At 48.0% G+C, this 14,029-nt stretch overlaps 1 protein-coding gene across 5 annotated transcripts in view; it reads right to left on the reverse strand.

Annotated features, from left to right (window-relative positions):
* Positions 1–14,029, reverse strand: part of vito (nucleolar protein viriato) — a 56,742-nt gene that overhangs the window by 12,303 nt on the left and 30,410 nt on the right. For 4 of the 5 annotated variants that reach the window (XM_070523027.1, XM_070523026.1, XM_070523029.1 and 1 more), the window contains exon 5: positions 10,106–10,324. The exons of the other annotated variant lie outside the window; for it this stretch is intronic. In XM_070523027.1, coding sequence (XP_070379128.1) covers positions 10,177–10,324 — 148 coding nt within the window. In that variant the 3' untranslated portion in view covers positions 10,106–10,176. Of the gene's footprint in view, positions 1–10,105; positions 10,325–14,029 lie in introns of those variants that run through there. 5 annotated transcript variants of the gene reach the window in all.

The following is a 14,029-nucleotide window of genomic DNA, read 5'->3' on the forward strand; positions in this document are numbered from 1 at the left end:
AACGCGTGATGGTCACTGACGACTTTGAATGGCCTGCCATAAAGATAAGGACGAAATTTAGCTGTAGCCCAAACGATGGCGAGGCATTCCTTTTCGGTCGTAGAATAGTTGCCTTCCGCTTTTGACAGCGACCGGCTAGCGTAAGATATCACCTGTTCGACTCCGTTTTTCCTCTGGACTAGAACGGCACCGAGGCCTAGGCTAGTGGCGTCAGTATGGATTTCTGTATCGGCGTACTCGTCGAAGTGCGCAAGTACCGGCGGCGACTGCATGCGTCGTTTGAGTTCTTCAAATGCGTCGGCATGCGGCGTTTCCCACTTGAACTCAACATCACATTTAGTTAGACGTGTCAACGGCTCGGCGATGCGTGAAAAGTCCTTGACAAAGCGCCTGTAGTAGGCACACATGCCAAGGAATCTACGCACTGCCTTCTTGTCGGTGGGCTGCGGGAACTTTGCGATGGCAGCTGTTTTCTGCGGGTCGGGGCGTACTCCGGATTTACTGATGACGTGGCCTAGGAACAGAAGCTCGTCATAAGCGAAGCGGCATTTTTCTGGCTTCAGAGTGAGCCCTGATGACTTGATGGCCTCTAGTACTGTGGCAAGTTGCCTAAGGTGATCGTCGAAATTTCCGGCGAATACAACGACGTCATCCAAGTAAACGAGACAGGTCTGCCATTTCAATCCCGCTAAAACCGTGTCCATCACGCGCTGGAACATCGCAGGCGCCGAGCACAGTCCAAATGGCATAACCTTGAACTCGTAGAGGCCGTCTGGGGTGATGAAGGCGGTCTTTTCACGATCTCTTTCGTCGACTTCTATTTGCCAATAGCCAGACTTGAGGTCCATCGAGGAGAAGTACTTAGCGTTGCAGAGCCGATCCAATGCATCGTCTATCCGTGGAAGGGGGTATACATCCTTCTTCGTGATCTTGTTCAGACGACGGTAATCGATGCAGAAACGTAGGGTTCCGTCCTTTTTCTTCACCAGGACAACAGGGGATGCCCACGGGCTTTTCGATGGCTGGATGATGTGGTCGCGCAGCATTTCGTCGACTTGTTCTCTTTTAACTTCGCGTTCTCGCGGCGAAACTCGGTAAGGGCTTTGGCGAAGTGGTCGAGCGTACTCCTCGGTGATTATTCGATGCTTGGCGACTGGTGTTTGTCGAATCCTCGACGTCGTCGAAAAGCAGCCTTTGTATCGTCGGAGCAGACTTCTGAGCTGCAGTTGCTTAATCACTGGGAGACTTGGATTAATGTCGTAGTCTGGTTCGGGAACCATGGTTGTCGGGGTAGATGCGGCGGAATCCGAGAGGACAAACGCATTACTGGTTTCCACAATTTCCTCGATGTACGCGATCGTCGTGCCCTTGTTGATGTGCTTGAACTCCGGGCTGAAGTTTGTCAGCAACACTTCAGTTTTCCCTCCATGCAGTCGAGCGAACCCTCTTGCGACGCAAATTTCACGGTCTAGCAGGAGACGTTGGTCACCTTCGATGACACCTTCTACGTCAGCGGCTATTTCGGTGCCGACCGAAATAACAATGCTGGAGCGGGGCGGGATGCTCACTTGGTCTTCGAGCACACTCAAGGCGTGGTGACTACGAGGGCTCTCCGGCGGTATCGCTTTATCTTCCGACAGCGTTATTGACTTCGACTTCAGGTCGATGACTGCGCCGTGTTGGTTCAGGAAGTCCATACCGAGAATGACGTCTCGAGAACACTGTTGGAGGATAACGAAGGTGGCAGGGTAAGTCCGGTCATGAATGGTTATCCTTGCCGTGCAGATTCCAGTCGGCGTAATCAGGTGTCCTCCAGCGGTGCGAATTTGAGGGCCTTCCCTTGCAGTCTTAACCTTCTTCAACTGGGCGGCGATGTGTCCACTCATGACGGAGTAATCAGCCCCTGTGTCCACTAAGGCGGTAACCGCATGGCCGTCGAGAAGCACATCGAGGTCGGTGGTTCTTTGTCTGGCGTTGCAGTTAGGTCTTGGCGTCTGATCACGGCTGCGTCGTGTTGAACTGAAGCTGGAACGTCGCGTCGTCAAGTCGTCTTTCGTCGGTGTAGTCTTGGCTTGCTGACTTCGTCGGGACGGCGGCGTGTCGTCATTAGGTCGTCGAGATGGTTTCTTCGTCGGCGGTGGAGGACCTTCGTCAGTTCGACGAACAGCAACCGCACCTCCATCGGTTGCTGCTTTTAGTTTTCTGGATATGGGCTCGCTGACCGGCCCCGGGCTGGGCCAGTGTACGGTCGGCGCTGCGGCGACAGGTAGCGGCCTGGTGATGGCGAACGCGACGGTCGTCGAGAGCTCCATTGAGTAGCGGCGAGGTAGTCGGCGATGTCACGTGGGCGCTCTCCAAGCTGTGGACGCGGCGCGTTGACGGCGAAACCTCGCAGTCCCATCTCTCGGTATGGGCATCGTCGGTAGACGTGACCTGCTTCTCCGCAGTGGTAGCAGAGCGGGCGGTGGTCAGGAGCGTGCCAAACGTCTGTCTTCCTCGGGTAGCTGCGCTCGGCGACGGGTGGGCGTGCTGGCGGCGGCGGTGGTGGTCGACGGAATTGCGGCGTTACGGGGCCCTGGCACGGTCGTGGAAGGGGACCTTGACGGCGAGCGACGGCGGCTTAGCTCATCGCTTGCGGCTGAGGCTGCGGCGGTTCTGGTTGCACCTCAGGAACTCCAAGCGATCGGTGCACCTCTTCTTTTACGATGTCGGCGATCGAGGCCACTTGAGGCTGCGACGAAGGCAAGACCTTGCGCAGTTCTTCGCGCACAATGGCCCTGATGGTCTCGCGCAGATCGTCCGTGGCCAGTGATTGAATTCCTGCGTAGTGGGTAGAGCTTGTACGGCGGTTGAATTGCCGGTTCCGCATTTCGAGTGTCTTCTCGATGTTCGTCGCCTCACGAAGAAACTCTTCGACGGTCTTCGGTGGGCTTCTTACCATCCCGGCGAAAAGATCCTCCTTTACACCACGCATCAGTAGGCGGACTTTCTTCTCCTCGGCCATATCCGGGTCGGCGTGGCGGAACAAACGGCTCATTTCTTCCGTAAAAATGGCAACGTTCTCGTTTGGTAGCTGCACTCGGGCGTCCAGCATAGCTTCGGCCCTTTCCTTGCGCACGACGCTTGTAAAGGTGCGTAGGAAGCCGCTACGGAACAGGTCCCACGTTGTCACGGTCGATTCCCTGTTTTCAAACGAAATTCTGGCGGTGTCTTCTAAGGCGAAGTAGACGTGCCGCAGCTTCTCGTCGGAGTCCCAGTTGTTGAATGTTGCGATTCGTTCGTAGGTCTCCAGCCATGATTCCGGGTCTTCAGTCGCTGCTCCATGGAAGGTTGGTGGGTCCCGAGGTTGTTGTAGGATAACAGGGGACGCTGGGGCAGCCATTGGGGTTGTCTTGACCACGATCTTCTTTGTCGTCTCAGGTAGAAGTCCGTGCTCTGGGGGCAGTCCTTGCAGTCTGCGGCTAGCACGTTGGTCTTGGGCGATGTTGGTTCTGTCCTCGGGCTTCGGGCTTGGATCGCGGCTTTGCGGGGGCGTTCGGTACATGAACGCACTAGCACCTCCACCAGATGTCACGTGGTAGTGACGGTGAAGAAAGAACACAGTAGCAGTACTGTGAAAGACAAAACTAGCTTTTATTGGGCGAACCTGTGCCCACAAAACAGGCTACACTTATAGCACAACGATAGCGGCGAACACAGTCGGCGATCGTCGAAAATCTGATCAGCGGGTCAAGCGCATCGGCTTTTATACAGCAGTAATCGAATGTTCCAGACTAATCGTTGGGACCCGCATGCCTTCTACAATGTTCTACACCATTCGCGTCAAGCGATGAAATCACATAACACAAGTTTCGGCGACAACAGACAGCGGATAGAAGCATCGATAACTTTCCAGAAAGTTCGGATACATGCAGGTGCGTACCGCGCTGTGCGATAACATTTGTTAGGCGGCTAAACGTGGTCGCCCGATAAAGATAAGTACACGTGTAATGCGAGTGAAAGCATGCGTGGACGAGACGACGATGGCGGCTCAATCTTGCGCACACAAAGGAGGAAAGCGGGCAGAAAGCACACAGTCTTCCATCGCGTGCAAGCACTGGGGTGAGGGGAGGAGGGGGCATTCTACTCCGGCAGCTGCTGCGAATAGCACGGCCATGCAGGCCCTATGTTGAAAGCGATCTGTGACAGAGACAGCGTGCATGTGCCAAGTGCTGATAGCTTCATGTGTGCTAATTTTTCGTAGCTTTGTTCGCACTGAAGCAAGAGCCAGCACGAAAGTCAAGTCGCCCACTGTTGCTGCTGCGCTTCCTCACTCCAGCGTTTTGATAGTGGGTGTGCGTGGTGATCGAGTGAAATGTGCTCACGTTTGCTTGTGTGCATGACACCATGCTTATTAGTGCGTAAGCGAGTGATCACAAGTTTATACAACCAATAAATCTACTATATTTACTTCATATACCAGCTGTCTACTAATTTCCTATCACAATGGATGCTTTGCCTTTCGGGCGAAACTACAACTTATTTGAGAGCCACTTTTACATAATAGACCAGGGCAATTTCCAAGCACCTAATGCTTAACTTTCTGGTATAACGTAAAACTATTAGTCTGCTGTTCTAAATCTGCCATTAGCCCTTGTGGGAATTATGAAAGTTCATATTTTCTCGCGCTACGGAAGTGAGGAGAGCAGACGCCTTCTTTCCCTCTTCTGGTGTGCGCAGGGAGCCATACAGCTTTTCTTGTAGTAACGCATCTCTTTTACAAACTGGTTGCAAACGTAACGGTCACATGGCTGTGGAGCCGCACACCCAGGCACGTACCCAGGATTTCTTTGGGTGGGCGGGGGGGGGGGGGGGGAGCGGAGGCCCAACCCAAGGTAACTTCTATGCAAATGAGGACGGGGTACTTTACTACTACAAATGAGAATAATATCCACCATCTACCATAAAAATGCATAAACCCACAAAAGAGAAATGAAATAAGGTGTATTTTACAGGTACACCTGGGTGATACACCTCTCCTTTACTTGGCAAACAAGGAACTACGTCAAATGGACTTGCACAGGAAAGAAGCGCACGAAGAACACGGCCAAGGGGCTTCATTCTGGACATTCTGTCATTTTCATCGATGCATGATGTAGACGCGACGCAAATAAAATGGAGCTGATGGCCCGATTTTGCTTTAGTAATGTGATGCCAACTTGACGTTTTGCCTAAGAAACTGAATTGAAGGCACTGAACATAAGGTTCTCGGTAAAGGAAAACAGTTTTCCTCCACAGTAAAAATAAAGCAGCTAGCTCAAGGCACATGATTATTCCGTCAAAAACGCTTCTCGCTTCCGTCGTCTGCTGCGTACAAGCCATCGTCTGCTTCATTAGCGAGGATGCGCGTCCCCGAGAAATGGAATGAGTAATCGTGTGTTGGCACCAACGCTCTCGTTTTCTTCCTTGAGAACATGTGTGGCCTACCAGTGGTGATGCGCGCACGTTCTAGGCCACTTTATCACTACCTCATGAAACGTAAGTTACTCAGCCCGACTCGGCTTGCTGAGAAAGGCAGGTTATCACCGATAGCGTTGCGCGCACCACAGATATCCGCTAGCGTGATGCAAGCGCCGGCACTGCCATTTCTTGTTCACTTCACTGGTTACTTGCACCGAGGGAGGAAACTTCAAGACGCTGCCTTATGTACATTTTTTATTTATAAATTAAAGAGATGCCGTTGTCATAACATTTTATTGTGCGAAACGACATTAATCTTGATTACAATACAAACGCAGCAGCGAAAAGTGGACAACGTTGCAGAACGTTTGCCATGTTCAACCAATATTATTTCGTATAAACACGTTCTTTTAAAAAAATGGCCCAAAACTTAAATGCCAACCCTACCCAAGAGCGATGCAAATACTATGAGCATGCGTTGTAAAAAAAAGAATTTCATGGCGCCAAATGACAGGGAAGATGTGGTGATACGCATTCCTCTCGGCCGCTGTTGCATATGGCTGCTCATTAGCATAATTTGTGCGGCTCATCGCACCATAAAATACGGCGGAAAATCTCTGCAACGGCGGCCCAGCGCAATGTCACGCAATGTCAAATTGACGTTTAGGAAATGGCCCTTCCCGTGACGCTCCCCATAGCATATTCCTTCAGCCAATCAGCAAGCTGGCATGGCGCATATCTTGGATCACCACCACATGTTCGCGAAATTGCAGATGCATTGCACTGGCTTCTGTAGGCTACCGCTCACTTTCTTTTTGAAGAACTTACATCACAATATAGCCGCCAAGGACCCAAAAAATGTATTGGACGATAAAATTTGCAGCTCCACGTCACGTTTCGTCATCTTGATGAAAACGCAAAATTGCATTTTGCAAAACTTCCGTTTCCCGGCAAAAATTTCAAGGCACGTGAGCTCTCCACAGCCAGAGTCAACATGGCGGATAATGGCAACCATGCAGCTGCCATGCGTGTCGACAATAGCGCCCAAAAACAAAAAGCCAAAGTATAAAATAAAGATTGCTTTAGTAGAATACAACTTAAAATAAACAGCAGCTGGCAACCACGGCACACAAACCATGCGAAGTACTTCGCCAGCCAATCACAGAAGCAAACAAAATCATGTGGCCTTTTCAAAATGGCGTCATACTTGATACCTCCGGAGCGTCTGCTTTTCTTGAAGAGTCTTTTCATCGGCGGAAGCAATGAGGTGTGCAACCGACATGGACAAAGTGTATGGAGTCTGAGCATTTCGTTCTCCAAAAGTCTGCGGGGCTGTTCATTTCACTGCTAAACCCGTTTTACTCATGAAACTTCACTGCCAACTGAAGTCAAGTTTTACAATAGATAGTTGCAGCAAAGCATGTTATTTCAGTTCAATAAAGAATAGGCTTTGGCCAATCTACTCTAATAGGCAAGGCAAAAGGTATAAAATTACACGCTAATAATTTTATTTTGGCGGTTACCACCTTATTCGGGTAAAAGGAAGTTTGAAGTACGAATTATTTGCAGCCTCGTGTAGAAACAGTGGCTGGCGGTTAAGGGCTGATTTACGCTCGAGCTGCCCATCGCCGCAAGCCGCACCGCACGCTTGCGGTCACATGAAAAATTGCATGTATCCAGCACTTGTGCACAAATTACCATTTACACTGTGTGCACAGTGTACACCTTACACATTGTAAACAGAAATTTGCGCACAAGTGTTTGATACATGCAATCTTTTGAGTGACCGCACACTTGCGGTGCGGCTTACGACGATGGGTGGCTCGAGCGTAAATCGGCCCTAAGAGGGCATAAGTGGGGCTTCACTGCAGACTTAATTTCTATCAGACTATATGAGCGTTTTTTTAATTTGCTCTGGAAAAATTATAGAGAAATATATATTTGGGGAACAATCACAGTTATTTTGGATCCCTCGTTTATACACTACGAAGTGAAGTGCCACAATCGACTTGTATTGTTATTTGGAAAGTTACATAACGATGCGTGGCTGCCAGTCCCGTACAACCGCGTAGGGCGCAGGATGGTGCGATTCTAGACGTACTAGGCCCACCGCGGAAGGTTAGAACACCTACATAAGCACAACAGAGAAGTGCCTACGTTAGGTGGCTCGAATGATAACTGTAGAAGCGTCCTTCAGAACACACGGACCTGTTCTCCACTTCCTTTTTAAATAAAAAGATGTTGATCCATAAATATTTTTAGAAACAACGGTTAAATTTGCCTATGAGGTTAAGGGTCATTGCAGGGTTTGATGATGGACACTGTATCGTATTATCTTTTTTCCCACCTTGTCTAACCCATATCGCAGGTGTATGGTTCCGAGAATCTGTCAGTGTCGCGTTGAGCTGTTACTCTAGAAAATAATGAAGCAAAAGGAAAAGTTAATTGGCGTTTTCTCTGGCCACAACTCGCTCCACATGCATACAGGCAAGCTGACTACGAACCGAATTCCTTTCCTTGTCCCTGGATAAGTCTAAACAAGGAAGGTTGAACTAATGAAGCAACAGCGATGCGCGTGACCGTCGAAAAAACGGTGACAACTGAATGCATCTCAAGTTAATGGCGGGGGCCTTCACACCCCAGGAGATGCCGACAACAACTGCCATTCAAAAGGAGTGATAAAGGCAGCAAAATGTTGATTGCTGAATACCTGTCAAGTTTCAACATTAATTTGGCAGCGCTTTACGAATGTGTGGGAGAAGTGGTGGCGTGGGCAGGGAAAGGGGTACGCGTCTTAAATTCGGGGGAGGGGGGGGGGTGCACCCGCGCGCCCCCTTGGGTGCCTTGGGTGCCTTGGGTGCCTGCGCATACCAATTGGTCTGTGCGAAGAACATAGCAGGGTGCACCGAAATCAGCATGAGGGGAGAAGACTACGAGCCACAAAGAAGGAAGGACCTCAGGTAAACAACTCGTTCCCATCCTTTGTCGTGCCCTGCTTTCGCGATCACAACTAGCCTGCTTCCACGTGAGTCCTCTGGAGCAATAAACATTGTTGTACTTGTTATTATAGTCTATTGTCGTGTTTTCTGCTTGTCCTGGTACCGCCAAAGGCCGGCTGTACAAGGCAAGCAAAAAGGAGTTGGCTGTCAAACCTAACTCTTATGCACAAAGGTAGCCCGAGAAAGAAGCAGAGACTACACCCTTCGTGATAGGTCAAAATGGCTCAGGCCTCGCCCATATGGGCATAAAAACAGATTGGAATAGTTTTACATTATACCAGCCCTGGCTACAGAGTCCGTAATTTCCGAAATGCCTCACTTCCAAAACATTTGTTGCGATGTCATAACTTTATTGCAAAGAGTGAGTGATGAATGTCCCAAATAAAAAAACAAACACGTCGCAGTTTTGCCCGAAAGGCGAAGCATTGATTACGAGAGAAAATTAAGCAGGATAAGCGTGGTAGCAGCAGCGAGCGAATTGGCCTTGTGCTGTATCTCGCTTCAATGCAAACTAAGCGTGAAAGCACAGCACATATGATGCTACCAGCACTAAGTGCACTTTGTCCACATCGCTTTCAAGATACGGTGGCGACGCTGTAAGCAGCAGCCGCCGGAGTAGAACCCCCCATTCGTGTAAAAGAAGGCAGGGCGTTTTTGCCCAGCCTTCCTCTATTGCACACGTGATATTAAGCCAAGATCATCGGCTGACCATTGCAAGTCAGTTGCCAGCCCAGGTCGACATTGCAAAAGTCCGTTTTATATGCCAGATTGACAAAAATTGCCGCTAATTTCATCCATTGTAGCTGATAGCCAGTTGTCACACGGTTCGCTAAAAGTAAACTTCGCTGCATTAATGGGTAGAACAAGCTAGAGTTCAAATATGGTCCGTTATATCTGAAAGTATGTTGCACGCGGGTCCGTTGTAACGAGCGTAGACTGTATCTGGTTTGTTTGCAGCGCCCTCAGCCTACTTTGAGTTGTTTTGCGCCTCAGCTAGGGAGCACTGCGCCGTTCAGCCTGCTCAACCGTATTTTAATACACTCTAATTACAGTAGCGACGACAGCCTGGAGTGGCCATGTATGCGCCGGCCACCTGCCAGAAGTGCCAACAAGTTTAATGTTATAAGCGCAAAAATTACGACTAACTGTGAAGTAGGTGCCGTCACGCAGAATGCGTGTGGCTGCAATCTTTTCGGGAGAACAAATCTGCTCGCTGTTTGTGGCCACTGCGGGAGCACACATGCCAAAGCCATTCTGGCCTAGCATGGTGCAATTTCGGTCAATTTTCTGTGTTTGGCAGAGGAATTTGAGTTTGTGTCAAAATGATGCAATTGGCGTAGGAATGACCAAGCCCTGGATTGTCTAAAGACATAAGACATGGCGTGCCGACTTTGATTTTACCCAGCACTGGACAAATTTGAAAGGATTTTTTTTTGTCATTGAAGAGCAGCACATGCCCAGTGATGAAAGTTGGTATGAAATAGGCTCATTGAAGAGCGACACATAGCCAGCGCCACAAACCTAGCAACCCAAATTGGTTAAAGGGTTGGTTTTTGAACTTGGTTGCCTCAGCATGGCAGCTCAGTGATATACCCATTTGACTACTAAATTTTGACCCAGTGATTCAAGTTCGTGGAAAAACATAGTATGCCAATCGCATTAAAAGATCAGTTTAAACAAGGCACCACAGATGCCAGATGTTTATTCGAGGTACTGTACAAGGCAGAGTGAACTGTCTCTACCGTCGATGCGTGCGTGCCAGCTTGGCCTTCTTGGTGGTGCGCAGCTTGATGCGGCGCATCTTTCCCCGCTCCTTCTTGTCCTTGTGCAGTGCTGCACAGAGCTGGACACTGCAGTCGCCCATCTTCCGGTCCAGGGCCTTTAACCTGCAGCCAGTGGGACACTTGGGAAAGCACACAGCAAGACTGCAGCACTGCGCAGGACAGGGTACTAGACTGATCCTGGCTTTGTCTAAAGAATGCTAGACATAGAACTAGGCTACCTGTCCTGTGCACTGCACTGCACTGTTTCAGGATCATCCTAGGCTTGCTCTTGGCTTTTGCCAAAGATGCACAGCTCCTCGGACAACTGTGAATATGCCCTAACTTTCTTAACTCAACCAATGGGCCTTCGAGGCAACCTTTAACAATAATAAAACAAGGGAAGAAAAAATGTTTACTGTCATCATACTTGATAATATTGCATCACGTGGCCTACATGTTTCCATTTAGTAAGATTGCAACATGCATATTAAATTGCTAACAAAAAGACAGAAAAACAAAAGAAAAGCTCCTTGTTTCACAGTTTCATATTTATTGGACCTGTTTTGTAGGCACAGCATAGCTAGGACCTCCTCACACTCTGCATCGTATGAGTAGTTGTGGGAGGACGTTGAAACACCTTGAATTAGCAGCTCCTATCTAGTACTAGTACATTCAGAGAAAAGAAAATGGGCCTGGGCGGGCCAGGAATAAAGTTCATTGCCTGCCTGCCTGGGCTTAGAGCAGATAACCGGTGGACCATTAGAATTACATAATGGCTGCCAAGGGGAAGGGAAGCACAGTTGAGGATGGCAGAAAATTAGGCGGGGTGATGAAATTACGAAATTTCCAGGTGCAAGCTGTAATCAGCTAGTGCAAGACAGGGGTAATTGGAGATCACTGGGAAAGGCGTCCAGTCTGCAGTGGACGTAAGAATGCCCGCACCTGCCAGCTTCATAATTAAAAAAACACAATGGAAGAAAATAAATACTAAAATTCATTGAAAAATAGTAAAAATTGCTTGATTATTCAATATGTTTACTATTTGATCACGATTTGCAGACTGTTCCGTAGCTATGCAATGCAATATGTATTCACGTTATGGCTGCTGATGATTTGACTGCCGTAATACATTGGCTTTATCAGTTGATATTGCTGCTACACAAGTAAGCCCATGCAAGCAATGGGCCCAAAATTTGGGCCATAAAAATTCACTCAGCAACTGTATTTGTATTTTTTGAAGTTGTTTTTGCCCTAAACTATATGCAAACCAAAAGCGTAATATGTTTATGTCAATATGACAACCACAAACAAGGGCTGAAAATTGGGAATATGAAGATAAAATCGTAAAGGTTGGCTGGTAGGAATACCAAGCTCGTGAAAACAAGGTACAGTTGAATCCACTTATAACAATACCGGCTTCAACAATATGTCAGTTATAAGAATGAGAAGCTGCTGTACCATCAACTTTTGTACGTTTTCTATGGTGGAATAACCTGTTTACTACAATGCCCCCATGCTGCATCGTCGGTTATAACAATGAAGTCTGGCTACTGGGTGTCCGTGCTGAAAGGTAATGGAATGTGAAATTGATGAAACGAAAAAAGAAAAAGAGAAATTTGAGCCGCTGCACAATGACACACCACCCCAACGGCTGCCACACGCTCATATAATAGAAACTGTTCTCCAGCCTTCTCCGCATCGCCAGCCTTGCACGCCTCACTGCCATCACCCTTCCACCCCTCCGAACACAAATTGACTGTGCTCTATGCTGCACCACCATCAGAAACAAGAACGGACTGCGCAAAGTGTGCTGACAGCACTGCTCGCATCTCATTCTGCACAGTTGTGCCAACAGATTAAGGTGCTCATGCTTCCCTTTGTTGGCTGCGTTGAAGTCGTTCCTGGCCACATGGTTTCTCAGCCTTGGTTGAGTCACCGCTGAAACAGAAGATGGCTGATCTGCCCGCTGATCGTCGGCAATGCACGACGTTGCAGGTGAAAAGAAAGCGCACTGAGATAGATTTGGAAACAAAATGCTTCTAACCGATGAGGCGATTGTTACGAACGTGCTTGCATCAAACAGCGACAGTGATGAGTGCAGCGATGACATGGTAGGGCAGGGTGCCTCAACATTGTCCTTGCAAGTGGCCTCTGCAGATTATTCAGTCTCTTTGGTGCTTAGTTTTCACAAGGGACCTTCCGCTGTGCTACATGGAGAAGGATGCTGGCAAGTGTCACATAAGGCAAGCAACGCTGATGGACACGAGGTTTTCTTGTGCAAGCCAGTGAAAAGTATGCGCCGAGATGCTTGTGGCTATCACGCCTCAGTGCTTCTTCTGGATCTCTCAAGCTGACAGGCTGCCGCAACAACCTTCTCGCATGTTTTAAAAGGCCGCTTTTGGGGTCACCAAAGCAACGCCTCAGCGAACTTGCATGTCACTTGCTGCCCATAACCCCTCTTTGCAGTTGCTATAGCATTCTTGAATGCCGACAGCCTCGGCTTGTTACACATGATTAGAGCGCGCAGAATAGCAGAGTTAAACAGTTAAAAGAGTGAACACAATCAGTAGCCGAATGGGGGAAGGTGGTGGGGAAGGGCACTGGCCTACCCCCCTTTATAGTTTTCTCACAACTCTTATTATATTTTTCCATTATAGTTTTCTCACAACCCTTATTTTGGTTTTCTTCATGCAACCCGGTTATAACAATTATCAGTTATAACAATGAAATTTTCGAGGCACTTGAATATTATATTAAGTGGGTTCGACTGTATTAGGCCAGGCTAGTTCGTAATCTAGAAAGAAGCGACTGCAATGCAGAAACAGTCGACACATAACCAACAGAGGCAGACACAAACACTGGGATAACCTGCACATACACCCTCAACATTCGACAATTGCCTCCAGCCACTGCAAAGCTTCTGCAAATGCTGTCAAGCGTGTACATTTCTCAATATTGAATTGAATTGAATATATTTTTATTTCCAACAGATTGGGGGGAGACAGGGAAGCTGCAAGTGCAGCTTGAAAAAACACCCTGCCCCCTATGAGCACAAGACATGGGCAGCGCAGAGCTGCTGCGTGTTTTTAACAATACAAAAATACACAGTTTTGCAAGAATGCATGAGAAGCGCTAAGTGAAAAGTGAGTAGTTGCGCATAATGAAGTTACAAAACGTTTCACATATGACAGATGGAAAGAAAAAACATATATACGCACATATATGTAATATAAATGTAAACAAAAAGATGTAAACTCATCTAATCTGCACTTATGGAATAGCTGGCCATATAAACATGAATATTAGTCCCGCTGATTTATTCGAGAAAATTCTGATGGGGTAAGGGCACATATATCAATGCCAGATTTGTTGTAAGCATTTAAAAGCCTTGGTAAGTTGTTTTTTAGCATTTGTGAGCTGTAATTACCTGGTTCTAAAATGGTGCACAGTCCAGGGTTCTGTGCTTCTTGTGAAACGTGAGGGGACACGTTCTTCTAAACATGATAATTTAACAAGGGATAGATCGCTTTTCCTGTTCATGTAATAAAACTTCTGTAAAAGTCGACGCCTATAGATTTCGTGCGCTGCGATAATTTTAACCTTGTCAAATAAATGCTAAAATATAAGCGCAATCTCTGGGATGTGCAGTAGTAGTGCCGAGGACACTACACTATTGCTCGAATGCTTTTTCGAACACTAAAGTCACTATCTGCAGCGACATTGCCATCGCTTTTCTGAGCACTGCTAAAATCCTCTAAGCAAATGATGCAGACTACTAATTTTGATTCTCCCTCACTGTGCCGTAGCTGCTTCTCTGCTGCGGGGAAC

This window comes from Dermacentor albipictus, chromosome 8 (genome assembly GCF_038994185.2).
Source record: "Dermacentor albipictus isolate Rhodes 1998 colony chromosome 8, USDA_Dalb.pri_finalv2, whole genome shotgun sequence".
Classification (NCBI taxonomy): Eukaryota; Metazoa; Arthropoda; class Arachnida; order Ixodida; family Ixodidae; genus Dermacentor; species Dermacentor albipictus.